At 54.5% G+C, this 26,118-nt stretch overlaps 1 protein-coding gene across 3 annotated transcripts in view; it reads right to left on the minus strand.

The window, feature by feature from the left end:
* Positions 1 to 619: 619 nt before the first annotated feature.
* The window catches only part of RPS6KA1 (ribosomal protein S6 kinase A1), a 38,490-nt gene continuing 12,991 nt past the window's right edge, over positions 620 to 26,118 (minus strand). For 2 of the 3 annotated variants that reach the window (XM_035019404.1, XM_035019405.1), the window contains 20 exons: positions 23,623 to 23,739; positions 23,277 to 23,358; positions 21,483 to 21,563; positions 21,227 to 21,306; positions 19,831 to 19,937; positions 18,902 to 18,939; positions 18,399 to 18,541; positions 17,921 to 17,991; positions 17,540 to 17,628; positions 16,469 to 16,533; positions 16,136 to 16,238; positions 14,563 to 14,693; positions 13,306 to 13,431; positions 12,990 to 13,079; positions 12,441 to 12,599; positions 3,640 to 3,801; positions 3,338 to 3,414; positions 2,993 to 3,110; positions 1,931 to 2,068; positions 620 to 1,599 (listed from right to left, as the gene is read on the minus strand). In XM_035019404.1, coding sequence (XP_034875295.1) covers positions 1,477 to 1,599; positions 1,931 to 2,068; positions 2,993 to 3,110; positions 3,338 to 3,414; positions 3,640 to 3,801; positions 12,441 to 12,599; positions 12,990 to 13,079; positions 13,306 to 13,431; positions 14,563 to 14,693; positions 16,136 to 16,238; positions 16,469 to 16,533; positions 17,540 to 17,628; positions 17,921 to 17,991; positions 18,399 to 18,541; positions 18,902 to 18,939; positions 19,831 to 19,937; positions 21,227 to 21,306; positions 21,483 to 21,563; positions 23,277 to 23,358; positions 23,623 to 23,739 — 2,100 coding nt within the window. In that variant the 3' untranslated portion in view covers positions 620 to 1,476. Of the gene's footprint in view, positions 1,600 to 1,930; positions 2,069 to 2,992; positions 3,111 to 3,337; positions 3,415 to 3,639; positions 3,802 to 12,440; positions 12,600 to 12,989; positions 13,080 to 13,305; positions 13,432 to 14,562; positions 14,694 to 16,135; positions 16,239 to 16,468; positions 16,534 to 17,539; positions 17,629 to 17,920; positions 17,992 to 18,398; positions 18,542 to 18,901; positions 18,940 to 19,830; positions 19,938 to 21,226; positions 21,307 to 21,482; positions 21,564 to 23,276; positions 23,359 to 23,622; positions 23,740 to 24,555; positions 24,907 to 26,118 lie in introns of those variants that run through there. The other variant, XM_035019403.1, reaches the window with a different exon arrangement.

A 26,118-nucleotide genomic window follows, 5' to 3' on the forward strand; every position in this document is an offset into this window, starting at 1 on the left:
CCTCCTTTGCTGCCCACTCTGCCCCACCTCCTAGTCTTGGAGAGCCCCTTATCATTCAATCTCAGCTTCTGGGTCACCTCCCCAAAGAGGCCTTCCTGATCATGCCATCTCCTATCCCAATTTAATTCTGCGAATGTCTTATCCATAGCTGACCTCAGTTTGTTAATTGTCCATTTCCCCTATTAGGAGGAAAGACCCATGGAAACAATGACCTTGTTTTCTACTTGCTTCCCCAGTATCTGGAGCAGGGCCAAGGTGGGTGCTCAGAAAATACTTAGTGTGGACAAAATGTCATTCCCCTCTCTGAGCCTCTGTTTCCCCATCCATAAACAGAGTTGATAATAGACTAGCATTAAACGAGATATACAGGCCCAGGCACAGTGCCTGGCACTTGGTCACTGGGGGCTAATAATACCATGACTCTTATTAATACCATAATGGAATCCCCTGGCAGGAATGTGCAGGAAGGGCCGGTGGGACTCCCACATGCTCCCCAAATGACCTGAGCTCCAAGCAGCTGGGCTCATTGGCCCTGATCCATTTCTTGTTGCTGCCAAAGTCCTCAACACCCAGTAGCAGAGAGGGGAAATTCAGGGATGAAAAGCGGAGGCGAGCGTGCTTCAGCTCAACTGCAAATTTATTAGAAAGGCCGTGGACAGATGAACCCTGAGTAACCAGCTGAGGAAGAAATGAAAAAGAGCCCCTGCCTCTCTCGGCCCACCCCACAGGCCTCTTGCGAACTCTGTCCTGGAGCAGACTCCAACACAAGTCCGCCCAAAAGTGCTTCCTGGATCCTCCTCCTGCGGCTGCCCCATCTCCCTGCGGGGAACCCCCTGGCGGAGCCGGTGTAGATGCTGGTGCCTGAGCTGGGGGCCACGGGGTCCTGGTCCTCTCTTCCAGCAGGAAGAGGTTTAGAGCGACCCCGCCACCCCCCAGCAGAACAGAACGGAAAAGGAGCTGACTGCGAATAGAGCAAGTTCTGCTAAACAGCCGAGGGCTCTGGAAGGTGGTGCCGGACTGCCTTGGAGGTATGTGCAGATGGCTGCAGATGGCTGCAGATGGCCCGTCGTGGGGTGCCCCGGGGTAGGATACCAAAGCTCTAAGGATTCTCAGCCGCAGAGAGCCTTGGTGTGACTCAGTGCCCCTCCTGGGGCTGCACTGGCTATTTCTGCTCCCAGAAAGGCAAATGGATCTTGTAAAAAATCCATGGCGGTTTTTGCCATTTTTTTCCTTAAAAAAAGATGAGTTTGTACAGTGAATTGATTTCAACCAGCAGAGCATGGTTGAGAAAAGTCCATCCTGGGGAAGGAGAAGGCACTTCTCACACCCTCAGTGGGGGTGATCTGGGCTGGCTGCTTCCTGGGCCCCTTGGGGCTCCGCTCCCGCTGGCCCCGTGACTCAGGCCTGCTCCGTCTGGGAAGTATATGCGGCCTCCATCAAGCCAGCACCGCCCTGCGGCCTGGACGCTCTGCCTTCTCACAGGGTGGTGGACGGCAGCTTCCTCACTCGCCGCTGGGCCAGGATCGATGACTCGATGGGCTTCAGCTGAGGGGTGGGCTTGGAGCTGTTGAGTGCAGAGTAGGTAGCTGCCATGGCCCCCTGGGAGAGAAGCGGGGAGGTCAGATCACAACGGCGGGCGGTGCGGGGACACGCACACCCCAGCCGCTCTCAGTGTTCCACACCCGCCCGGCCCCCTGTTAATCCAGCCTTGGCGGTCCTTCATGGTCAGTAGTCCTGCCTCCTCCATCAGACTGGAGGCTTCACAGGTCAGAGCCTGGGTCCCCCAGAGGACCGTGGACACCCTTGCATATTAGATGGGAGCTCCCTGAGGACAGATAGATACGGCATCTGCAGTCTATGCTGCCCAAGTTCTTGCCCTTGGAACCCTGGCCTGGGCCACCAGAGGCCCAGCAGCCCAGAGTGGCCATACCTTCACAAGTTGCAGGTCCTGGTGGGACAGCTGGCTCTGAGGGAGCTTGTCTTTCTGGGTGATCCATGGGTGCTGCAGGACCTGCTTGGCTGTGAGGCGCTGGTGAGGGTCCACATGCAGCATCTTGGACACCAGGTCCTGCGGGCGCGGCGGACAAGACGGTTGGTGGAGTTGGCAGCGGAGCCCACAGCTGTGCCCCACTGATGAGAAGTGGGCGAGCGGCCACCTCCTGCCATCTCCCGCCGTCTCCAGCCTGAACCCTCCCAGTCGCCCCTGTAATCCATCCTCCACATCGCTCCAAGGCCTCCCCAAGCACATGCCCTTCTTTGGGACTTCTTCCTGGAATGTCCTTTCCTTTCTCTTTCACCTTCTAGAAGCCATGCAGGAAGGTGGGGAGAACCTAAGATTGAGATCAGGCAGACTCAGGTTCAAAACTGGCCTCTTCTGCTGATCAAGTGAGTATCCTGGGCAAATTACTTCAACACTCCGAGCCTCAGTTTCCCCTCTGACAAAGAGGGAGAACAACAATATCTGCCTCATAAGGCTGATATGAGGTACTATTTATTAAGGGCTCGACCCGCTGTGTGGCACAGAGGCTCCCATAACTGGAAGCTTGCTAATACTGAGAGCTCAAATGCTCCCTCCTCTGAGAAGGCCTCTCTGCTTGACGTGGTCGGTAGCTCGGCTCCATGCCTCCAGCGCCTGCACCCCTGGAGGAGGACTTGCCTTTCTCTGCTGCCTGGCACCCCTTTCCTTGTATGCAAGCCCCTATCTCTCCCCACACCCAGTTCCCTCAAGGCAAGGGCTGTGATTATGCAGCCTCTGTCCCCCCGCAGGGCGCAGAACATGGGAAGGGCTGTGAATGATCACCAAATTGTCCAAACAAGGTAGGACGGCAGTCTGCCTGGGAACCTTCCACTTGGAGAAATATAGCAACAGCGATTTGTGGAACATTCCACTTGAAGAAACGAGGTTGCAGGTTACCTCTTCATGAACTGCTAAAAAGCCCTGGGATGGGACCCTGCCTCCCCACCCCAAATGAGCGGGGCCTCACAGACTCACCTTGGCTGTCTCTGAAACGGTGTTCCAATTTCCCCCACTCAGGGTGAACTTCCCACTGCCGATCCGGGTCAGGATTTCCTCCGGTGTGTCACTGGGTCCATTGGCAAATGGAGTGTATCTGGAGAAAAGTCCACCGAGTTGGGGTATAGCCTCTGGCCTCCATCCTGGGGCTAGGGGTGGGGGTCGGGAGCTGTTTCTCCCTTCAGGCTGGGTACTCCCCAGGGCGGAGTCTTCCCCTTCCATGTGGGGCTCCCAAAGGCAGGGCTGAGCCTCTCCCCTCAGCCAAGCACCAGCCCCGCCTGTGCACTAGGGCTGGAGGGAGGGCCGGGGAGAGGGGCCGCTCACCCCGCCAGCATGGTGTACAGCAGAATGCCCAGGCTCCAGATGTCGCAGCCTTCATCGTAGCCCTGGCGTTTCAGCACCTGGCAGGAAGGAAGGCAGGGGAGGGTGGTTGGTCTGAGGGGCAGCAGCAGTTGGCCCCATATGCTCGTGAGCTGCTCCCCAAAGGGCAGGACAAGGACCCCAACCATGGGCTGGATCCTCCCTTGGTACCGAAGCCAAGGCCACACAGACTGGAACCCTGGACCCCGTGGGGCCTCTGTAAAAGGGCACAAGGCCTCCTGTGCCAGGCTCCCTGGAGCACTCACCTCGGGGGCCACAAAGTTGGCAGTGTAGCAAGGCGTCATGAGGAGCCCATTCTCAGCCCGCAGCTGCTTGGCAAAGCCAAAGTCGCAGATTCGCAGGCACTCGGGGTTCCCAGACTCGTCCACGTACAGGATGTTGCTGGGCTTGAGGTCCCTATGAACAACCTAGGGGCAGGGGGTCCGGTCAGTTCTCAATGTGGGCAGGCTGCTAGTGGCCCAGGTCAACTGCCAGGGATGAGACAGTTAGGAAGACGGGCCCAGAGAGGGACAGAAGGACCCAGAATCTGAAAGGAAGGGAAGGGGCTGAAATGGGGCCCTTAGGGCTGCTGGTACTGCCGACTTGAATTTCGTGTGGATGTCTGCGAGGCAGCCCTAATTTCACCTGTCCACACCAAACTACTTATTTCTCCCCTCAAGTCTGCTCATCACAGTTTTTCCTGAAGACAACTCCACCGATGCTTCCCATTGCTTGGGTCAAAATCTTGAGTCCTCAATTCCTCTTTTTTTCTTATATTCCTCAATCAAGGCATCAGTAAGCTCTGCTGTCTCTACCACTGAAATATATCCAGAGCCCAACCACTTTTCAACCCCTCTACTGGCAGCACTGATCCCAACCAGGGACGCTATCATCCCTCACCTGCGTTACGGCAACCACCTCCTAACTGGTCTCCCTGCTTCTGCCCTGCCTCCTACAGTCCTAAATACAGCAGCCAGGGCGCCTGGGTGGCTCAGTTGGTTAAGCGTCTGCCTTCGGCTCAGGTCATGATCCCAGGGTCCTGGGATTGAGCCTCGTGTCAGGCTCCCTGCTCAGAGGGGAGCCTGCTTCTCCCTCTCCCTCTGCAGCTCCCCTTGCTTGTGTGCACGCTCTCTCTCTTTCAAATAAATAATCTTTTTTAAAAATACATACATACATACAGCAGCCAGAGGGATCCTGTTAAATTAAGTCAGATCATGTCATCCTGGCTGGAACCCCCCAAAGCTTCCCCTTTTAAGAGGCAGAGTCCTTCCAAAGGCCTACATGGCCCCACCTGATCTTTCCCCTGCCCCTCACCCACATCTCTTGTACTCTGTTGTCCTCTAGCACCCTCCTCCTTGCTCAATCAGCTTCAACCACACCAGCCTCTTTGCACTTCCTTCAACATGCCAAGCACACTTCTGCCTCAGGGCCTTTGCACTGTCAGGAACATTCTTCCCTCAAGCATCTGCCTGGCTCATTCTCTTGTTTCTTTCAGGTCTCAGCTCAAATGTTACCTTATCAGTGGGGACTTCCCTGGACCATTCCATATAAAATAGCAAATACCAACCAGTACTCCTTAGGCTCCTCATCCTGCTTTATTTTTATCCATAGCATTTACCTCCATTTGACATAATATTTACTTGTTTTTCTGAATCCACCCACTGGAATATAAGTTCCATGAGTGTTTTGTTCACTGCTGTATCTCAACAGTTAAAACAGTTCCTAGCACACAGTAGGTATTCAAGGAGCATCTGTCCAATGTCATTCAGGCCTGAAGCAAATGACTCCTCTGGCCCCCCTGTGCTCCTCTGTAATCTGAGGGCTGAACCACTCCACTTTCCATCCTCCCCCCGTCCCTCTGTAGGGTTCTATGTAGAGCCAATCCTCCATTACCTCATTATCGACAACTCTCAGATCGCCAACCCTAGCCCAGAACTTTCCTGAGTCCAGAATCATATAGCTGCTTGCCAGAGATCAACCACTGAATGTTCCACAGACCCTCGAACCCAACACATCCCAGACTAAACTCGGTCTCACCCTCTTGCTCCTCCTCCCATAAGCTAATAGGGTGTTGACAAAAACCTTCAATGGCTCCCTACTACCTGCAAGATAAAGCCCAAAGTCCCCATCCTGGTGTGGGAGGCTCAGTTATCCATTCCAGCCTCACTGTCCACCACAACCCCTCAAGTGTCCTGAGCTCAGGCCAATGGAGGCTCCCTCGACCATAATCATATCTGTCTGTGGAATGGCTGCTCACCTCCAGCACCCCAGCACAGAGCAAATGCTAAGTGAACTCTGTGCAATGAATGAACAAATCCACCTCTAAAACACATAGAGATCTTGCAGGTGAGGTTTTGACTCTCACAGATTAGCTGGCTTTATGAGATGATCCTTTCATAGCCCCAGTTGAGCCCCAAGCCCTCTAGCAGGTGCCTGTGGGGCAGGTAGGTTGGAGGGTAGACATGGCCCTGACAGTCTACCTCCAAGAGGGCACAGTGCCGGATGAGGAGAGGGCTACACCGGCAGGGTGGTCTGGGTGACACCTGCAAACTGTATCCACACTCTTGGGAAGCCCCTTCCTGGGCTGTTGCCTGACCAGCTCCTAGGGCTCTGTCCTTCTGATACAATCATATGGCCCCAAAGACAAGGCCAGACCCCAAGAATGTAGACTCTCTTCCCTGCGGAGGGCCCAGCCAAGCTTTCCAGAGGTCAGGGATGCTCAGCCTGGCTGAGGGTATGAGTGTGATCTTCCTGGTTTCCAAAGTATTCTCCTACCCATGGTCTCACGGGGGCTGCCGTGATGCCTAGGTCAGTGGGCAGGGCAGGGACTGCCGGCTCTATTCTCCAGAGAAGGAAGCCAGGGCTATGAGAAGAGAATGGACTTGCTCATGTAAACAAGAAGCAGAGGTGGGGCTTGAACCCAGCTCTGACCTTAATTCCACAGTCTGCAGTTTGGTGTGACAATGACACTTTTGGGAAACTGGGATACGGAAGTTTTCGCTCTTTATCCTGCCGTCACACAACACAGAGAAACGGCAAACGCCTCCAGGTACTGTGGCTCACTACAGCAGGAAGCCCCCGGCCCGGGAGATTCTGATACCTGTCCCCCGCCCACCCCGGGTGTGTGTGGGGGAAGGGGTAGTGCAGGCTCCCATCCCCCTGCCCTGAAGACCACAACAGGCGGGGCAAGCGAGGAGTGAAGCCAGGCTGAGACGGAGCCAGGCCAACCAGTCTAAGGGGCAGCTGTGACCTACTCTGCTCCAGCTGACAGTCCCCGCGTGGCAACTCAGGCCCAGGTTTCAAAAGGAGCCCAGTTACCTGACTCAACCAAACCCAAAGCAAAGAAACCACCCCACAGCCTGCAGGCCAAACAAAATGTGCATGCAGGTCAAATGCAGCCAGCGAGTAGTAGGCTGCGGCCTCTGGCAGAGCTGTGATTTCAGTCGGGCCAGAGTGCGAATCCTGCCTTTAGCAGCCTGTGTGATCTTGGACGTGTCACTTAAGCTCTCTAGACCTCGGTTTTGGGAAATGGGGCTGGTGATAGTGCTGAGGCCAGAAGGAGCATATGAGTATATGAGTTATGTACCGGGACTATTTAGCGCCGGGCTTGGGAAATGGCAGCTGTGGTCACAGTGACTCCAGCACTCCCCAGGCTGACCCCACCGCCGGGCTGGACCTTAAGCTACAGAGCACGCTTGTTAAGAAGCACTCAAAGGGGCGCCTGGCTGGCTCGGTCGTTTGGGCAGCTGCCTTCAGCTCACGTCATGATCCCAGGGTCCTGGGGTCGAGCCCCGCATCGGGCTCCCTGCTCGGTGGGGAGCCTGCTTCTCCCTCTCCCTCTGCCGCTCCCCCTGCTCATGTGCTCGCGCACGCTCTCTCTCTCTCTCCCTCAAATAAATATTTGAGGGAGAGAGATAGAGAGTGAGAGAGCATGAGCAGGCAGGAGGAGCAGAGGGAGAGGGAGAAGTGGACTCTCTGTTGAGCAAGGAGTCTGATGCGGGGCTCGACCCCAGGACCTTGATCATGACCTGAGCCGAAGGCAGGCGATTAAACGACTAAGCCACCCAGGCACCCCAAATAAATAACATCTTTAAAAAAAGCAGCACATAAGATTAGAGGGACAACAAGGACGGGCAAACTAGAGGACTGGGAAGCCGGATTAGCGAGGAGACTTTTACTTACCCCTGGGCCTCAGCTCCCTCACCTCTACAATGGGCATGATGACAGTCCCCACTTCCAACTGTCTGTCAGAACAGTTAGGTGAGTTGGTATGTAAAGTGCTTAGAACTCTGTCTGGCCTGTGGGAACTGCTGTGTAGAGCCCGCTACCATTAGCAGCCACCTCTGTCGTCCTCCCCGTCACTGGAGGATGTGCATTTAGGCGCCTGGAACACACACACACACACACACACACACACACACACACACTGAAGTTCTTTTATGTAAATCATCTGGGTAAACAGAGAAGCCGAAGTGTGACTCTCTACTGACTTCTCCAACAGGCTGTCCCGGGCTCAGTGGGGCCCTTCTGGTGACAACATGAGGGAAGCTAGGCATAAAAGGACTCCATGTGTTCAACAAAGAACTCTTGCAAAATAAGATGAAAAAGACAGACAACCCAATTTTTAAAAATAAACATAGGACTTGAACAGGCAGTTCATGAAAGAGACTGTCCAAAATGACAATAAACACACAAAGAGGGGCTCAACTTCACTGGTCATCAGGGAAATGCAAATGAAAACAGCAACGAGAAAGCCCTCCCCACCTACCGGAACAGCTAGGATTCGAGCCATGCAATAACCCAAGCCTGGGCAAGGACCAGAACTCCCGCACGCTCTGGAGGGGCTGTAAGCGGGCAAAACAGCTTTGGAGAACTGTTTGGCATCACCTGCTAAAGACGAACATACACACACACACATACACACACACCGCAACCCGGAGGGTCCACTGCTACACACAACGTCACAATACCCATGGGCGGTCACCAAAAGACAAGCGCTAGAATGTCACGGCAGCATTATTTATTTGTCATCATCGAAAACTAATAACAATCCAGAGTCCCTTAACAGCAGAAGGGACCACAGAAGCATTGTCTGTTCATACAGCAGAAGTTACACCGCAATGAGGATGAGGGAGCGACAGCCGCACGACGACATGGAGGACTCGCAGAGCCAGAGGCAACAGGGGAGGTGTTTGTAAAATTCAAAGACAAGCAAAACGAATCGAAGCTGTTAGCAGTTAGCTTAGAATGGTCATCCTTGGGAAGGGGGCAGGGACTGGCAGGGATATGACGGAATTCGGGGAAACCGGAAAAGCTCTGATTTTTTTTTTTTCTTTAAGATTTTATTTATTTATATGACAGAGAGAGACACAGTGAGAGAGGGAACACAAGCAGGGGGAGAGGGAGAAGAAGGCTTCCCGCTGAGCAGGGAGCCCGATGAGGGGCTCGATCCCAGGACCCCGGGATCATGACCTGAGCCGAAGGCAGACGCCCAACGACTGAGCCACCCAGGCGCCCCAAAAGCTTTGATTCTTGATCTGGGTGCTGGTTATGTGGGTGTACTCACTTTCTGAAAATTTACTGACTTGAACGTTGGGATTCATGTTTATGTCATACTTCAATAAAAAGATAACATTAAAACAAATAGAAAGTCCCAGTGGACACTGTTGCTGGTCATCCCCTTCCCATTCCTCTTAGGAGAGTCCCAGCTTCTAAACCACAGATACTGCCAATTCATAATCAGCTCAAAGAATCTCCCTCCAAATACCTCAATGAGAGTTTCCCATTTCCTCATCATCTCCCCTGGTATTTGGAAAGGGCCAGAAACTTTAGAGACCCACAGACTCGCAACGTTGGGAAAGAGACCACTTTCTCCCATAACACTGCCCCCCCCACGTGGTTGTCTGTACTTGGGAGTTTATATGTCCCTAGTAGAGGAGGCAGCTCTCACTCTACAAAGTCCTTCCTTGCTTTGAGCTTGACCCATTGGAAACTCACTGCTTTGGCTCTGTCTTCTAAACCTTCTTGGGGGTAACTTTAACTAGTACTCACTTGAGAACAAAACAGGAAAAGGAAACATTTACTACCTGACCTGACATATTTAAATATTAGTCTATTTGCACTGGCCATTTCAAAAGCCAAAACCACTTCGAACATGACCATTAAAACGGTACATGTGGTAACCAAATTGAAGCTCTGATTCTTTTTTTTTTTTTTAAAGATTTTACTTACTTTTTTTGTCAGAGAGAGAGAGAGCACAAGCAGGGGGAGTGGCAGGCAGAGGGAGAGGGAGAAGCAGGCTCTCCGCCAAGCAAGGAGCCCGATGTGGGACTCGATCCCAGGACCCTGGGATCATGACCTGAGCCGAAGGCAGACGCTTAACCGACTGAGCCACCCAGGCATCCCACTCTGATTCTTTTTTTTTTTTTAAAGATTTTATTTATTTGACAGAGAGACACAGCGAGAGAGGGAATACAAGCAGGGGGAGTGGGAGAGGGAGAAGCAGGCTTCCCGCGGAGCAGGGAGCCCGATGTGGGACTCAATCCCAGGACCCCGGGATTATGACCTGGGCCGAAGGCAGACGCTTAACGACTGAGCCACCCAGGCACCCCTCTGATTCTTTTTTACAAAAGAATCCCCCTCATAAATTAGACAGAATCAGACATTGCCATTTTTGCAAACCCTAATGGAATGACTGATGCAGGCAAAGATCCTGAAAGGATGAAACCATTGCATGAGAGGTTGGTGAGGGTCTTTACAGTACACCGTCGGGCTCACCCACTGCCTGCCACCCATTCACCCATCCCTAGACTGTTACCACCTGAGAGGACCAATGACTAATGGGGGCAAAGTGACGCTGTGCTTGGGGATGTGATGCCGTATGAAGTACACCACACCTCCCATGAAGTGTTTTCTAACTCCTTGCTTCTGAAAAGAAGCTGAAGCAGAATATAATTAAGATTTTAGAAATACAGGCAATAGAGAAACAATTAAAATGATGCCATAGGGCACCTGGGTGGTTCAGTCGGTTAAGCGTCTGCCTTTGGCCCAGGTCATGATCCCAGGGTCCTGGGATCGAGTCCCCAGTTGGGCTCCCTGCTCAGTAGGGTCTGCTTCTCCCTCTGCCCCTCCCCCCTGCTTGTGTTCGCTCTCTCTCAAAAATAAATAAAATCTTAAAAACAAAAGAGAATACTTTTTAAAAAATGATGCCATAAGGAAGCAAACAGACACATTCAGAATGTGGGACATTCCACAGAACTGATCTCTTCAACTAGTCAGCGGCATAAAAAAGGGGAGGTTTTACTATGGAGGTTATGTGGATGTATATATTTAACAAAACTCTTCAGGTTATACACTTAAGCTCTACCATATGCAAAATTTATCTCTGTTTTTGAAAAGAGACTTAAGGGATTTAACAAGTGAAGGAAAGGTGTAAATCTTACAGAGATTGTGATTCCAATATTACTAATGGCAAAAAGATTTTTTGAAAGGACAATAGGGAAATGTATCTATTGACTAGGTACTATGTGAACACAAGTAATTGTTAATTTTGAAAGTTGTTATGAAGGAAAATGTCTTTTTTAGGGTTAGAGACATACAACTAAGATTGTGTGAGGTCTGAGATATGCTTTAAAATACTTTAATTATAGGTATTTATGGGTCAAGTGTCATAATGTCTGTAACTTCCTTTCAAATGCATCTGTAAAAATATATATTTATATGCAGAGATAAGGATATAGAGGTAGAGACAAAGAAACAGAGATAAAGAAAATGTGGCAGACTGTTAAGATTTGGTGAATCTAGAAGAGAAATGGTTTTCATAAGATTCTTTTAACTTTTCTATAGATTTGAATGTTTTCCTCAATAAAAGGTTGGGAGAAATACTTCAGCAACAACAAAAAAAGAAAGAAAGAGAGGGAAGGAAGAAGAGGAAGGAAGGAAAGAAGGAAGGAATGAAAGGGGAAGAAAAAAGAAAAGAAAGAGAGGGAGGGAGAGAGGGTAGAAAGGAGATAAAAATCTCAACAATTCTTTAATCTGGGTGATGGGTATCTGGAGGTTCATTATACTCTTCTCATAGTTTTGTATATATTTAAAAATTTTGACAATAGAAAGTTAATAAAAAAAAAAAAAAAAGCACAGCAATGATCTGGCCCTATTCCTCCCTATGCAGCATTTTCCACGGGGCTGCTGTGGCCCGTGGAGCCTTCCAAGGGCGGTGAGGTGGCAGCTCCTGCTATCCTGAGTTCGCAGATGAGGAAACGGCTCAGAGGTGAGAGGCCTTCCCAACAGTACACGCAGGACTTGGACACAGCCGATCACTGGATTCCAGAACTTGCATTCTTAACCCCCACGCTGTCTGACCGCGAGCACCCCAAAACATCATCTTGTCCAGAGAGAAACTCATGCTAACTCTATTTTCAGCTTCTATACACACCACAGGAAATCTTCCACCTCCATCCCATGCAATGATAAAGGCCAAGTCGTATGGTTTGGACAAATACCTCTTCTCTAGCACCTGTGTCTTTCCAGCAGCATTTCCTCCTGCATCCACTTCCTCTGTCCTAGCAGCCGAACCCACAACCAGATTCAACTCCCTGCTGACCCTGCAGCTTCCTAACTCACAGACCCACACCCGATCTGCAGCTCCTCAACCACGTTCCTCAGTCGGACATTCTGGCTCTATTCTTCTCTGGCTGTGTGACCTTGGGCAAGTCACCTCACATCTCTGAGCCTTGGTCTTCTTACCTGTAAAGTGGGGCCAATAACAGTAGCTACCTCCTAGGTCTGTTGTGAAAATCAGCTGAGATAGCGTAAGGAAAGAACTTAACATGGTGCCTGGCACACAGCAAGTACTGTGTCAACATTCCTTTTCACCATCCGGCCTCATCTCTCCCTCCTTCCCTTCCTTACATCCATCTCCTTACCCACCCACCACCCATCGTCTCCCCTCTGGCTGGCTGCCTGAAGACAGCTCCTGCCTGGGCCAGCCATGGCTCATGCACTCTGCTGATGGTAAGATCCTCAGCAGCCCGTCATCCCCACTGGGTGCCCCCTACCCCGGACTTACCCCCTGGGAGTGCAGGTACTCCACGGTTTTGCTGATGGTGTGCAGGACAAAGCTGGCCTCCCGCTCTGAGAAGAATTTCTGCCGCAAGATCTTGTCTAGCAGCTCCCCACCCCGCATCAGCTCTGTCACCAGGTACACGTGTTTGCCATCATCGTACACCTGTCAGAGACCTCACCGTCAGGGCCCTCCCCTCCATGCCAGGCCTGGGTCCCTTGGTTACCCATTCACCAGGCCAGGAAAGAAGGACATAAGCCTCGGATATGTGTTCTGCTCCGTGCTTCAGTAGCCCCCATGGGGCCACTTCTCTGGGCTTCTGTCCTCCCTAGACAGGAGGATATTGGCCCTGGTCCCCCAAGGGGCAGGAAAGAGGTCAGAGAAGGCCCGAGTCGGAAGTGGAGAGCCTTGGGGCGCAGCCAGACTGGTGGCACAAAGATCCTTCCCTCCCATGAGCAGAGGAAAATCCGAAGTCAAAGGAATGGCAGTTCTGAGACAAATCCCAGAGTTGAGTGCCCCAGGCCCCATCCCGGTCTCAAGGACCCTCCCACTCACATCTTTCAGAGTGATGATGTTGGGGTGCTGCCCATACCGCAGAAGAATCTCAATCTCTTCTGAGGGATCCCGCTTGCTCTTGTCGATGACCTGAGGAAAGGGGGCACATGGGCGACATCAGGGGGACATTCTCCAGAGTTCCTCCCTGCCACAGAGCCCACACTGCAGGGCTTGGAGGTGTGGGGGGGTCTCAGCCGCATTCCTTTCACCCACCCAGAGAGCCTAAGGCACCCACCCTCCCCCGCCAAAGGGCCAGGGCTACATTGGCCTCCCCCCAGCCCAGGAGCCTTGGCTGAGACATGGTCAAGAGGCCCACCTTGACAGCATACTCCGTATTGGTGGCCTTGTGGACACAGCGCTTGCACACGGAGTAGGAGCCCACACCGATCATCTCCTTTACGACATAGCCATCGCTAAAAACCAGGTTTTTCCCGTGGAGTTGCTGCAGGAGACCAACAGGTGGGGCTGACCCTCTGCTCTAGAATGCAGGGGTCGTCCTCCAGCGCCCAAGGCCTTGGCTCAGTGGAGGTGGCACCAGGCAAGAGTTGGAGGCCTGGGGCAGAATCTTGGTCCTGTAACCTCGAGCAAAAATCTCCCTCTGGGCCTCGGTTTTCTACTCTATATGGGCACACGCAGTGGCTCCAGGCTGTGGTCAGACGGGGGTGACGAGAGCAGGCAACAGAGTCACGACACACACATCATGAGGTCTGTGGCTCTGAGAAAGCTGGGCAGGCCTGAGGGACGTAGGAGCCCTGAGCTGGGTCCCGGCGCTGCCACTTCCTGTGAACTTGGGTGAGTTGCCTCCCCCTTCTGGCGTGTCAGAGCCCATGTCGTGAGGTGTCTTAAGGTTCTGAGCCATTAACAATAGCAAATACTTCTGTGGTGCTTAGTGTGGGGCAGGAACTATTCCCAGCACTTTTCAGCAGTGACCACATGCCCTGTGACAGCCCTGGTTCATGCCTGTTGTCTTTACACCCAGTCTGGTGTATTGTTTGTCCTGGACAAAGGTGTCTCAGCTGTATAATAAATTACATGGTCACCTTAACTTTCACACACAACAACCTATGGAGAAGGTTCTATCATCATCCCCATTTACAGCTGAGGGAACTGAGGTGCTGGGAAGGTAAATCTGTCACTCAAGGTCCTTTACCTTAGAAGCTCTGAACCCGGGCAATGAGCTCCGGAGTCTACACTCAGGCCTCTCACTTCTAAGTTTCCCACGGAGCTGGGGAAGTGTGCTCATGGGGGACAAATGTGAGGAAACCTGAGCCCTCTGCCCCCCGTCCCCGTCAGGGACCTGTCAGCCACCCCACAGCACTAGCACCCTGGGCACCCCCTCACATTTATTTATCTAGGCTTTACAACGTCCCCGGCTCTGTGCTCGGAAATTTCTATCCATGTGGCCACCCAAGCAGAGAAACTGGGGCCCAAGGAGGCTGGGAGGTCCAACGGACTACACAGTGACAGTCAGGGTTTGACACTCAGTGACTCCAGAGCCTGTGCCCCCAGCTGTTCTGCCTTGGCGACTCCCGGGTAGGGAAGACAACGGAGAAGCAGTCTCCTGCCCCCTCACCTGTACCACTGAGTGCAGTGGGGCCTGTGTGGCCCGAGGCTTGCCGTCGTCCTCCATCAGGCCAGTGGCCACGAAGCTGAAGCCACGGAACAGTTGATGGGCACCAGCACTGGGGGGGATGCCTGGGGAGTCTGCAGGGGTGGGAGGTAGATGTGACCCTGAGAAGGCGCCCTTGACCATGGGGCTTCCAGGCCTGCCTCAGCAGCTGGCTGTGGAGGGGGCTTGGGTAGGCCCCTCATGCCAGGCCTCAGGCAGCCCATTTGTTCATGTGTCTTTAGACCAGCCCAGCCCTGACACACAAGAAACATAGAAGACCCCCCACACTGGGCGTCTGGCCCAAGCCAAGACACTTCATCTCTTTCTGGAGGCCTACTGCCTCAGGTCTGCCCCTTTGGGTCCATCTTCTGTGCAGCACCAGGAGGGATGGTCCCAACTACAAATCTACCCCCTGCCCGAACCCTTCAAGTGCTCCCCTCGGACCTCAGAAGAAAGCCCAACTCCTCAGCTGGGCAACTGAGGTCCTTGCAATCTTAGCTTCCTCTGTCTCCACTCTGCAGCTCAGCCTCACTGGACTCCCCAGGTCCTTAAAGGAGCCCTTGAGCCCCCGCACATGCTATTCCCTGTAATTGGGTACTCCACGGCTCTTCTGCCCTTCAAGGCTCGGCTGTCACACTCCCCTCTGAGAAACTCTGCCTGAAGCTGCTCCTCCAGCTCCTCACCCCTGTGAAGCTGCACTCGTCACACTGCCCAGTTTTCATGTCTCTCCCCCAAATAGAGTCTGAGCCCTATGAAGGCAGGGCCAGCCCCCGTCCCCCATGGCTGATCACTGGCAACAGCAGGAACCTGGTACATATGGGTCAGATAAGTGAATCAAGATGAGACAAACTATTGGAGAAGTGCTAAGCTCCCTGTCATCAGAGATGTGCAAGCCACAGTGAGAAAAGCACCCCCTCTGCTAAAACCCATCCATCTGGGAATCCTTCCAGAACTAACACTACCCCCCCAATATCTGGCCAAAATATTGGGATTTTTGGGAGGAGATATCGCAAAATATTGGGAGGAGAAGCCCCTCCTTGGCTTCTCGCAGTAACCCCAGGAACTGAGAGGGTCTGTGGCTGAGCCCACGTTCTAGATGAGTACACTGAGGTCCAGTGATCAGAGCAGCCAAAGGCGATTCCCACACTTGCCCCTGACCTGTGGGCGCTGTCACCTCTGCTCTGCCAGACTGTCTCCACCTCATGTTTCTGCTGGGTCGGATTCTTTAGTCCTGACGTGAATGTGAGCCTCATGTGTTCGGTCTTCCCAGCGGGCTGGAAGATGCCCCGGGGAAGGGGGCCCGACTTTTCTACTGTGGCCTTAACCACCCACTCCCCCACCCCCTCACCCAGACACAAAGAGGCCCATAGAGCCCTGGAGTGGGAGAGTCAGGCCGAATGAGATGGGGACAAAGAGTCAGAGACCTATCCTGCGGTCTGCCCACACACCTGGGCCTGACCACCCTACATCCTGAGGGGCCCCCAACTCCCTGCTTCCCTCCTGTACCAGCCCAAGACAAGCCAGACCACAGACGCACCCTTGGGTGTGCGGGACGTGAACTCGGTGTCAAAGTAGAAGGTGTCGTCAGGTTGCGCCACGGCCGGCTTGAAGGGTGGCTTGATCTCACGACGGTACAGCTTCTGCAAGGTGGGGTGGGCACTCCGGTCACCATGGTGCCCCCACAGCCCATCAGGAGCCTCGGGCAGGAGAAGGTAATTGGCCTGGAGTGCAGGCACCCTGGGAGGCCAACCTTGCCTCCAAGGCCATGCCGTCACCCTCTGCTCCACATCCGGGGCCCTTGTTGGTAGAAGCCCCCTCCCGCCACAGGTGAAGCCCTGATGGGGGCTCTGGGGTGGACAGACACACTCACATTCCAGTCAATGGTAGAGTAGAAGGCATGCCGCTTGATTTCCTCTGCCCCATCAGGGCCGGAGCCTGAAAGAGCCCAGATGAGGGGTCTGCCCTTGGACGGTCCAAGCCCCCAGACACCCACCCTGTCTGCTGTGTGACCTCACCATGGTCTGGGACCAGCAACTGCAGCAGTCTACTGGGAGCATGGGGGACAATGGGCTCCCCCTGTCCCAAATCCACCCAGCCATGACCCCAAAGGCCTACTGCCCACTCAGCATTTTCCACTTTCTGGAGATCCTTATGATCAAGCTCCAGTGTACTGATGGAATAAGAAAGGCCCAGAGAGGTCAGGCAACTTGCCCAAGGCCACACAGAACAGAAATTGGCCTTGTCTGAGATCTGCAGAGGCCCCCATCTCCCTCCCAGCCCAGGCCTCCTCCCTATTGCTCTTATCCCATGTCCTTGTCAGCCACCAGGCAGACTCTCACTCCATTCAACCCCAGGGACCCGGACTGGACCTTACAAAGCTGGTCATGGTCCAGAGGAACCCAGGGGCCAAGGAGCCAAGACACAGTGAACATCTTCTACACAACAGGCATGTTCATGCAACTTCATTTAGTCAATAGGGTTCCAGAGCATCATCTCCCATGGAGACGGGGACCCGGGGCTCGGGGAGGTGAAGTCAACTGCCTTGGGTCACTTAGCTCATAAATGGCCCTCATTCAACAAATATTTATGGAGGGACCACTGTGTGGGGGCGGTGAGGACCTGACACGGGGCCGGGATTGGGACCTGAGCCTCCTGACTCTTGAGCTCATGCTCTTTCTGCTGTGCCAGCAGCCTTGGCGAAGGAGCTGTGTGGGGGCCTCTGTCCTTGTCCCCAGGGGGAGTGGGGATGACTCAGTTCCTGCCTTCCCCCTACACACAGGTCACCCCCCCCAAACACCACACATGGAGCCAGAAAGCAGGGTGGCCCGCGGCATTGTCTGCCCACACAAAGGACAACAACGGCCCCTTTCAGCCCCAGATGTGGCTCTGTGGCCTAGGCTGCAGCTGTACCCCGCTCCCCTCCCGAGCTGGGGCTGCTTACCGAGCCGGTTGGCAGGATTCCGCTTGAACAGGGCCCGCAGGAGGCTCTGGGCTTCCGTGCTCAGAAACTGGGGCATGCCCAGCTTCGCCCTAAAATAGCCCCCAGGTCTCATCAGGGCTGAGCCCGCCCCAGAGGCCCTGTCTCCCCTCCCCACTCTGTCCAGGTCGAATTTCCAGCTCAATCCAGACAAACCATCCACTAACTCACCTCCCAAAGACTTCAGGGATTCCCCGCCCAAGCCCAGGAAAGCATAGTGCTTAACCCAGAGGAGGGTCTCATTAATGGGGAAATCTGAGGCAAGAACAGGGTATTATTCTGGCCCCCAAGCTGGGGCCAGCATCGGGGGAAACCCTAAAGTGTCAGGGCAGGGCTGGTGCTTACTTCAGAATCAGCGTCATGGTCTCCTTCCGGTCCTTCCCCTGGAAGGGCAGGGAGCCCGTCAGCATCTCAAACTGCAAAGGACAAGGGTCTGTGAGGCTGTGGTCTCCATCTCCCATGTCCCCCACCTCCTCCCACCCAGGCCAATCAGCTCCATTCCCAGGATTCTTGCTGGACTGTGGCAGGTCCACCTGGATCAAGAATTGTGACTGTCTCTCTTTCCTCTGCCAATCAGAACACCAAAAGCAGTACTAGGGGCTGAGGCTGAGGTGAGGCCCAATCCCAGGCTGGGGGCAGCCCATGTGGGGCCAAGCCTGGAATCCTCCCAAGGAAGGAACCTGCAGCTGGGTGGAGGGTGAGGCAGCTTGGCTGGGAAAATACAGGAGGAAGTCTTAGAGACTATCAACCCCCTCACTGTACAGAGGGGAAAACTGAGGCCCAAAGCATGGGCTGAATGCTTTACCCCTGTCTGGGCACTCACCATCAACACCCCGTAGGACCACCAGTCGGCACTGTGGGTGTGGCCCTGGCGGTTGACGACCTCGGGGGCCATGTACTCCACCGTCCCACAGAAGGAATAGGCCTTTTTCTCATGGTCAATGGCCTCCTTGCTCAGGCCAAAGTCTGTGGCAAGGAGGGCAAGAGGACACGTCTTTAGGAACCCCCCTGCCTTCCTTGCTGCCAACCCCTGCACACCCAATGCCCCTGCCCACAGGCCTGAGGACATCACCCCCATGACACTCGGGAGGAGGCTAAGGCCCAGAGAGGTTAGGTAACTTGCTCAAGGTTACCTAGTGGGGAGCTAGGGTTCACACCCAGGCCATCCCAAGTCTAGGGCCTGGACTTTTGACCACTTCCAAGTGCCTGGCACAGCCTCTCAGGTAGAACGGATCTCCTGGCACTCAGCCCATGCCTATCAAGAGCCCATCCTGCCCTCCCCTGGGACTTGATGGGGGGGGCGGGGAACAGGGGCCCTCTACTCACCAGTGAGTTTGATGTGGCCCTCCTCATCCAGAAGGATGCTGTAATGAAGAGATGGGTTCTGGTGACACCATGGGGGTTGTGGGGGGCTGGGCCTGGCCCAGAGAAGGTGATCCACCCAGATCCATCTGATGAGAGGCAGGTGGAGTAGACGGGTGCTGCCATGCACACATGTTGCCTGCCTTCTTTGCTAATCCTTGAAACAACGGGCTGAGGTAGGGACTATTATGGCCCTATTTTAACAATGGGGAAACTAGGGACACCTGGGTGGCTCAGTCGTTAAGCGTCTGCCTTCGGCTCAGGTCATGATCCCAGAGTCCTGGGATCGAGCCTCGCATCGGGCTCCCTGCTCAGCGGGAAGCCTGCTTCTCCCTCTCCCACTCCCCCTGCTTGTGTTCCCTCTGTCAAATAAATAAAATAAAATAAAACAAAACAACCAATGGGGAAACTAAAGCTCAGGGAAGTTAAGTAACTCCACACGGTCACAGAACTAACAGGTGGTGGAGATAAGATTTGAATTCAGGTCTGCCTAACTCAAAAGCCAGATCTCTTTCCAGCCCAGCACCTGTTCCCCTGGGCTCCCCCAAGTTACCATTTGAGGATATTTTAGCTATTAAGGAAAATTCTAGAGAGGACCATATCAAGGAATGACTTTTAGTGATGGCATCTCAGACATCACACTGGATTAGCAAAAAATGTAGGCAATCACCTGCACGGAGGAGCCTCAGTCTCGTCAATGGCAGAATGGTGATTAGGCAGCCCCCCAAGGTGGGCCTGCTGCCACCACCACCCCACTCCAACCACCTATTCATGGGGCAGCCATAGAGAGGGAGACTTTGTTGGGGAGAGTCACACCCACCCCTCAGGAGAGACCCCAGGGCCTGCCTCTGCACTCCCTAGGGAGGCTGGTATGGAGCGCGGGCTTCACTCACTTTTCAGGCTTGAGGTCTCTGTAAATGATGCCCAGGCTGTGCAGGTGGTCCAGGCCCAAAGCCAGCTCAGCCAGGTAAAACTTCACATCCTCCTCTGTGAACATCACCTACGACAGGCGGGAGGGAGCGTCAGCTGGGAGTGCCTCTTCGTCAGGAGCTAGGGCACTGGGCAATCAGCAGCTTCCTGGTCCTCAGGGCCCACCCTGGGGAGGACCCTTAGACACCCCCAGGCCATACTCTCTTCTCCTTATAAAGGGGGTTGAGTATGAAATGACTAACATACAAGTCACTCATCGTGGCATTGTTTGGAAATAGCAAAAGGGTTGCAAAGAGCCCAAGCGTTGAGCAGAAGACTGAAATGAACTCCCCGGCATGATGGAGTGCTATGTAGCCCTAAACACACAAGGAATCTCTCCATGTGCTGATATGGATCGATCTCTAAGATACACTGTCTTGAGCAAGGCAAGATACAGAACGGTATATACAGGGTAGTGCTTTTTCTGTAAGAAAATGGGGGTTGGAATTCAGAACATGTATCAGAATGGTTTGTATTACTAAAGAAACATGGGGTGCTTAAACAAGAAATCAATAAAAATGTTTACCTATGGGGGTAGAGGGACTGGGGTGGGAGGAAGACTTCTCAATGAGATTTTTCTTTTCAATCATGTAAACGTATTACCTATTCAAACATTAAAATAACATTTAAAAATTTTTTTTAAAGTTTGTTTCTCTTCTGAAGGTTGACTTGTATTAATGGTCCCATTTTTATATCTGGCTCAAATTCTTTTACGTCAGTTAAAATCCTTTTGGTTAGGGGCGTCTGGGTGGCTCAGTCAGTCGGGCGTCTGCCTTCAGCTGGGCTCGTGGTCTCGGGGTCCTGGGATTGAGCCCCACGTCAGGCTCCCTGATCAGTGGGGAGTCTGCTTCTCCCTCTCCCTCAGCCTCTGTCCCTCCCACTCATGCTTGCTCTTTCTCTCAAATAAATAAATAAAATCTTAAAAAAAAAAAATCCTTTTGGTTAACACATAGGACATAATGTTAAAATATCCAGATTTCTGGGAGGATTTGCGCTTCTTCCCATCCTCAAAGCTTTGCCCGGGGCAGCCTTGGAAGAATGGAGGTGGAGAGGTGAAAGACCCCTTAGCTCCTGGGAATCAGGGTGGCGTCAGACGCAGGCCCTGATCCTCCTCACCCATCCTGGGAGAAACTCTGAGGCTTGGCCAGGGTGTACACTCTGTCCCAGGGTGGGTTCCTAGGTCAGGGTCTGCTAGGCAGGCCTGGGTGGTCCCAGGTCCAAGCCACACTGGTCACGTTCTTCACAGAGCTCTGGGATGAGAGGCCTCGTTGTCTCTCCAGTTCCATCCCGGGGCCCTATGGCAGTGGGGTGTCAGCTCACCTCTTTAGAGAGCCGTGTGAAGAGGTCCCCGCCACGCAGGAAGTCCAGAATAAGATAGAGCTTTCCCTCAGTCTGGAAGGCTGGGGAGAGGGGAAAAGGCAATGGTGGAGCCAGCTGGGCCCTGGGCCCTGCCCCTCTACCCTAAGCTCCCTTGGCCTGCTGGGGGTGGGGGCAACATAGGGGGAAGGCAGCAGGTCACCGGCAGGGCAAAGCCTGGCAGGCAGAGTGGGAACTCAAGTAGGGTCTGTGATCTCACCATAGTGCAGCTTCACCACAAACGGGTGGTTTACATCAGCGAGGATGTCTCTCTCCATCTTGGTCCGAACGCGGTCACGCACTGGCCAGAAGAGAAAGGCAGTCACGGAGAATCTAGCCCCCCCAAAACGGTCATCCCCAAGCCCTGGCTAAGAAGGGCTGCTCTCTTTTCCAAGAGTTCCTCACACCTCATGGCTGTGCCCAGGGCTGGGCCCTAGGCGCCCTGCCCATCCCTCGTGCCCCATCAAAGGCCATTCAATCCAGTCCGTCTGAGCAACCTGTTCTGTCCTCTGCATACCCTTAGCTTTTGCCCCCGAGGCTCCCCCAGAATGCTTTTACCAGCCCCCTCCCCACCTGGCACAAAAATCCCTAATGCCGGTCTGGGGGATGGAGAGTATAGTCACCTGGGAGCTAGTTAGGCAGATTCTTTCCCTAGGCCTAAAATTCAAACTCATGGGTCTAAGCGGCCACCCTCACATCCTTTTTTTTTTTTTAAGAATAAAAGTCCCTAGGCATTCTGATCACCAGCAGGTTCTTCTTTGACTCAGCTCAGGCCTCACCTCCTCCAGGAAGTCTTCCTTAAACTGCTAAGCTGAATTAGGGCCCTCTCTCCGACAGTGCTCGTGCTTGCCCCTTCAGAGTACTTTTCACCCTCTCTGTTAATTTTTTCTTTTCCCTCACCAGAGGCGGCATGGACCATGCTGGAGTTGGACTATTCCAGCCACTGTTTCCCGAATATACCTTACATTTTTACACTTCTGCTCAGGCAAACAGCTTCTCCTTCCTGGGGTGCCCTTCCTCTACTATTTTTAGCCTAGAGAACTCCTAACTCCTCCTTCAAGGCACAGCTCAAGCGGCCCCTCCTTACGTGAGCCCACCCTCTGTGGGCGCCCCGCTCACAGCCCCAGCTGCTCCACACGGCAGGCATGGCTCGGCCACTGCTGCCCTGGCCTGGGAGACCTTCACAGCAGTGCCCAAGTCCTCCATCCTCCCCCTCCATGGCTCCCATCATCCCTCCTGGGGAATGACTTCTGCCCCTACCAGGTTGGCCTGAGGGCATCAAAGCTACAGCACCCCACAAACAACCCTTCATGGGCCACAGGACCCCTGAAGTCTGCAAGGCCGACACTTCTGATCCTCCCCGCCTCACCACAGCCAGGGCCCACTCCCCCTGGTCAGTGGCTGCACTGGTCCCCAGACTGCGCCAAGGGCCACGGCCCAGCCCGAAGTCCACTACCAACCACTGTCATGCCCTTTGTGAGCCTGGGAATTCTAGACCTGGCCTTGGGCTCCCTTCTGAACCTCCCTGCGATCCATCTCTGGGGCCCTGCCTCCACTCCCCCTCTCCTACCCTCCCTAGCTGCCTCCCTGGACTCCCTGCCCCTTTCCTCACACCTTTCTCCACGCTGAGAGGGTCTCCCTCAGACTTTCCAAGCACCGTGAAGCAACTCTGCCCAACTAACCTCAATATCAGGCATGAGAAGGCCCCTGCCACAAGCACCCTGCACTCACCCCTTGCCTTCCTTCCAGACATTCACCTTCAGCTATGGTAATTGGTGCTTGGCTTGGGGGGAGAGGGGAAGGCTGAGGTTAATCCCCAGAAGTCTTTTCTTTGAAATGGACCCTGTCTCTGCCATGAGGTAGGAGGGGTGAAGGGGGAGGCTAAGGACAGGCCTGTTTCTCTACCTTCAGACCAGGTGCTCCTCCATCAGACCCAACACTCTGGAGAACCGGGCTGTCTCCCTCAATCCTGTGCCCAGCCTGGGCTCTGCACGGGGAGGTGACCTTCACTCACCTTTTAGCGTTGCCTTCTTTAGTACCTTCATGGCATACAGGTGCCCACTATCAGGTCGGGTGACCTTCCGCACGAGGAAGACCTGAGAAGGCAATGGGAAAATGGCAGAGGAGAAGCTGCAGAGGGGGCCGAGCCTGTTCGCTCCCATCCTCCAGGTCCCAGGCTGACCTCTAACTTCCCTGAGCCCCAGGTTGACCTTTTGCCCTCCCTGGGTACCAAGGTGACCTCCTGTCCTCCCCTCAGACCCACCAACCCTTGCCCTCGGATCCTGAACCCCAAGGCGACCCTTCATCCCCACCTCTGACACGACCAGTGCTGCCCTCCCAGCTGTGGGCTCAGGACTCACTTTGCCAAAGGATCCCTGGCCCAGAACCTTGAGCAGCTCAAAATGGGATGGGTCGGCCTTCTCAGAGCCAGCCTTGACGTGGTGCGTGATGGAGATCTCCTTGAGGATGCCCTCATCCTGATGGAGGGACAGAGCTGGTGAGCATGGTGGGGCCCATCCAGGCAGGCAGGAGACATGGTCCCCAGCCAAGCCCACTCCCCCTGGAGACAGGGCCCTGCTGGCCACACCAGACAGCTACACTGATGGGGCCAGCCTCCTGGTTCATCAATCCCAAGAGGGCCTTAAGGGCCAGGGAGGGTCAAACTACCAAGGTGCCGAGTCAGGTGAGGCACGGCTCCCACTGCTCCTGCTCTTCTGGCCCAGTGAGGCCCAAAGGGATGCCCAGGCCCGGCGCAGGTCCTGCCTGTGGGACTCCCCTCCCCCCACTGCAAAGGTTTTCGTTTTGCCACAATAGGAAGTAGAGTTTGTTCTCATACCGGGGAGGCAGAGCCAGGCTTTTGTTCCTGGTCAGAGTGGATGATAGGATCCTTCTGGCCAAAAGGGCAGGGCTCAGATGCACAGGGACCCAAGAGTCAGCAGAGACTACCCCCACCAACCCGGTAAGTGACAGTCTGGGGTGGACAGGAGCTAAGGCCAGAGACTCCATGATCCACCCTTTGAAACTTCCTTCATAGGAGTCTACCCCAAAAGCCCCTTGCCAGGCCCTAGCTGTTCTGGGACCCTTCTGTCCTCCCTCCAATCGGCTGCTATTGCCCTGGAGCCCTGAAGCGCCTCCCCACTTCCCCAGGAAGCAAGTCTGGGCAGGGTCCAGTCGTCCGGCAGGCCCAGGCCGGGGCCAGGACAGCTGAGAGCCAACCGAGGCCAAGTTCGCTGCCCAGGCACCTGCTCCAAGGGCCACAGCCAGGCCAGGACCAGACATCTGGGCACACTCACCGAGTCCCGCCTGGGGCCAGAGCCAGGGCCAGGGGCAGGCAGAGAGGTCTGGCTGGTCCTGGGCCGCTGCTTCCTGGGTAGCCAGGGGAGCAGGGCCCAGAGCCGCAGGCGGGGCGGCTTGGGATCCTGCTCCATTCGGCCGGCAGGGCCGAGGCACCATGGCAGGAGCACGCAGCGTCCGGGGCTGCCTCGGAGGTGGCCGGGCCCAAGGCGGATGTGCAGGGTGAGGGCGGGGGCTGGGCCCAGCTCAGGGCCGCCAATCACTCGGGGCCTGTGGTTTCCCAGCTCCAGGCCTACAATCTTACCACGTTCCCTTCCTCTCTTCCCCCCCCTCCCCATTGCCTGAGGGCTGCCCTCTGGCCCTTTCCCCCCTCATCCTCCCCCAGGGTCTGCAAAGGGAAAGCCCTACGCCAGCGCAGCTGCTGAGGGGCAACAGGTACCCAACGGGCAAAGACAGGCGTCTAACGTGTAGAGGTGGATAAAGAGACACCCAACAGGCAGAGGCAGGCATCCACAGGTAAAGACAGATGAAGGTGGGCATCTATCAGGCAGAGGTGGGAGAGTACACAGGCCCACCAGGCAGGGATGGAGCTAGGGGAGCTCCACACCCAGCAAGGGGAGCTAGGAAGAACACACACCCAACAAGCAGAGACAGATGGGGACATGTACCCAACAAAGCAGAGGCAGGAGGGGACCCATACCTAACAGGCAGAGGCAAGCCGGCGTTGGTGGTATAGTGGTGAGCATAGCTGCCTTCCTAACAGGCAGAGGTGCATGGGACATATATCCAACAGGCAGCAACAGAAGGGGACATGAACTCAACAGGCAGAGACAGACGGGGACCCAACAGGCAGAAGCAGATGGGGGCTGGCATCCAACAGGTGGAGACAGATGGGGACACATACTCAACCAGGGAGAGACAGAAGGGGACACAACCCAACAGGCACCCAACATGTGACATGTACCCAACAAGTGAGGACAGGCACTCATCAGGTGGAGACAGAGAAAGGAACCCGACAAGAGAGGCAGATGGGCCGCAGAAAGAGAAAGCCAGTCAGTGAGGCCCAAGGAGACTGACAGAGACCTGGGCCTGACACACAGAAAGCCAGACCCAGGACTCAAGGGCAGAGCTCCGGGTTCTTGCTGGCCTGCCAGGGGCTGGGGGAAGAGGTGAGGGGACATCACCTGCAAACACCCCGCATCTGGGGGAAGAGTCTGGTATTTGTGGCAGGCACACCTCTGAGGTTTCATCCCTGCCAGGGCCTGCAGAAGGCCCAGGACCGTGACAGTGGGCTGAGAGGAACATCTCCTGAATGCAATCTGATGGCTTTGACTCTGATCCAAATTTCCCAAATCTGTTATCCCCATTGCAGATACAGGAAACCGAGGCCCAGAGGCCAGTGACTCACCCAGGCTGAAAGTGGACCAGCGGCAGAGCCGGCCTACACTCAAATCCTTCCCCTAGTTACTGCCTGGCTTGGGGTCAGCAGGCCTCCAGTGCCAGGAAAGGGTGAGCAGGTAAGTCAGCCAGAGCCCTGCCCCGCCTCACCCCCTCCTTCAATA

The sequence above is a fragment of the Mirounga leonina genome, unplaced genomic scaffold (genome assembly GCF_011800145.1).
Source record: "Mirounga leonina isolate KUSES-001 unplaced genomic scaffold, KU_Mleo_1.0 Mir_173, whole genome shotgun sequence".
NCBI classification, from domain to species: Eukaryota; Metazoa; Chordata; class Mammalia; order Carnivora; family Phocidae; genus Mirounga; species Mirounga leonina.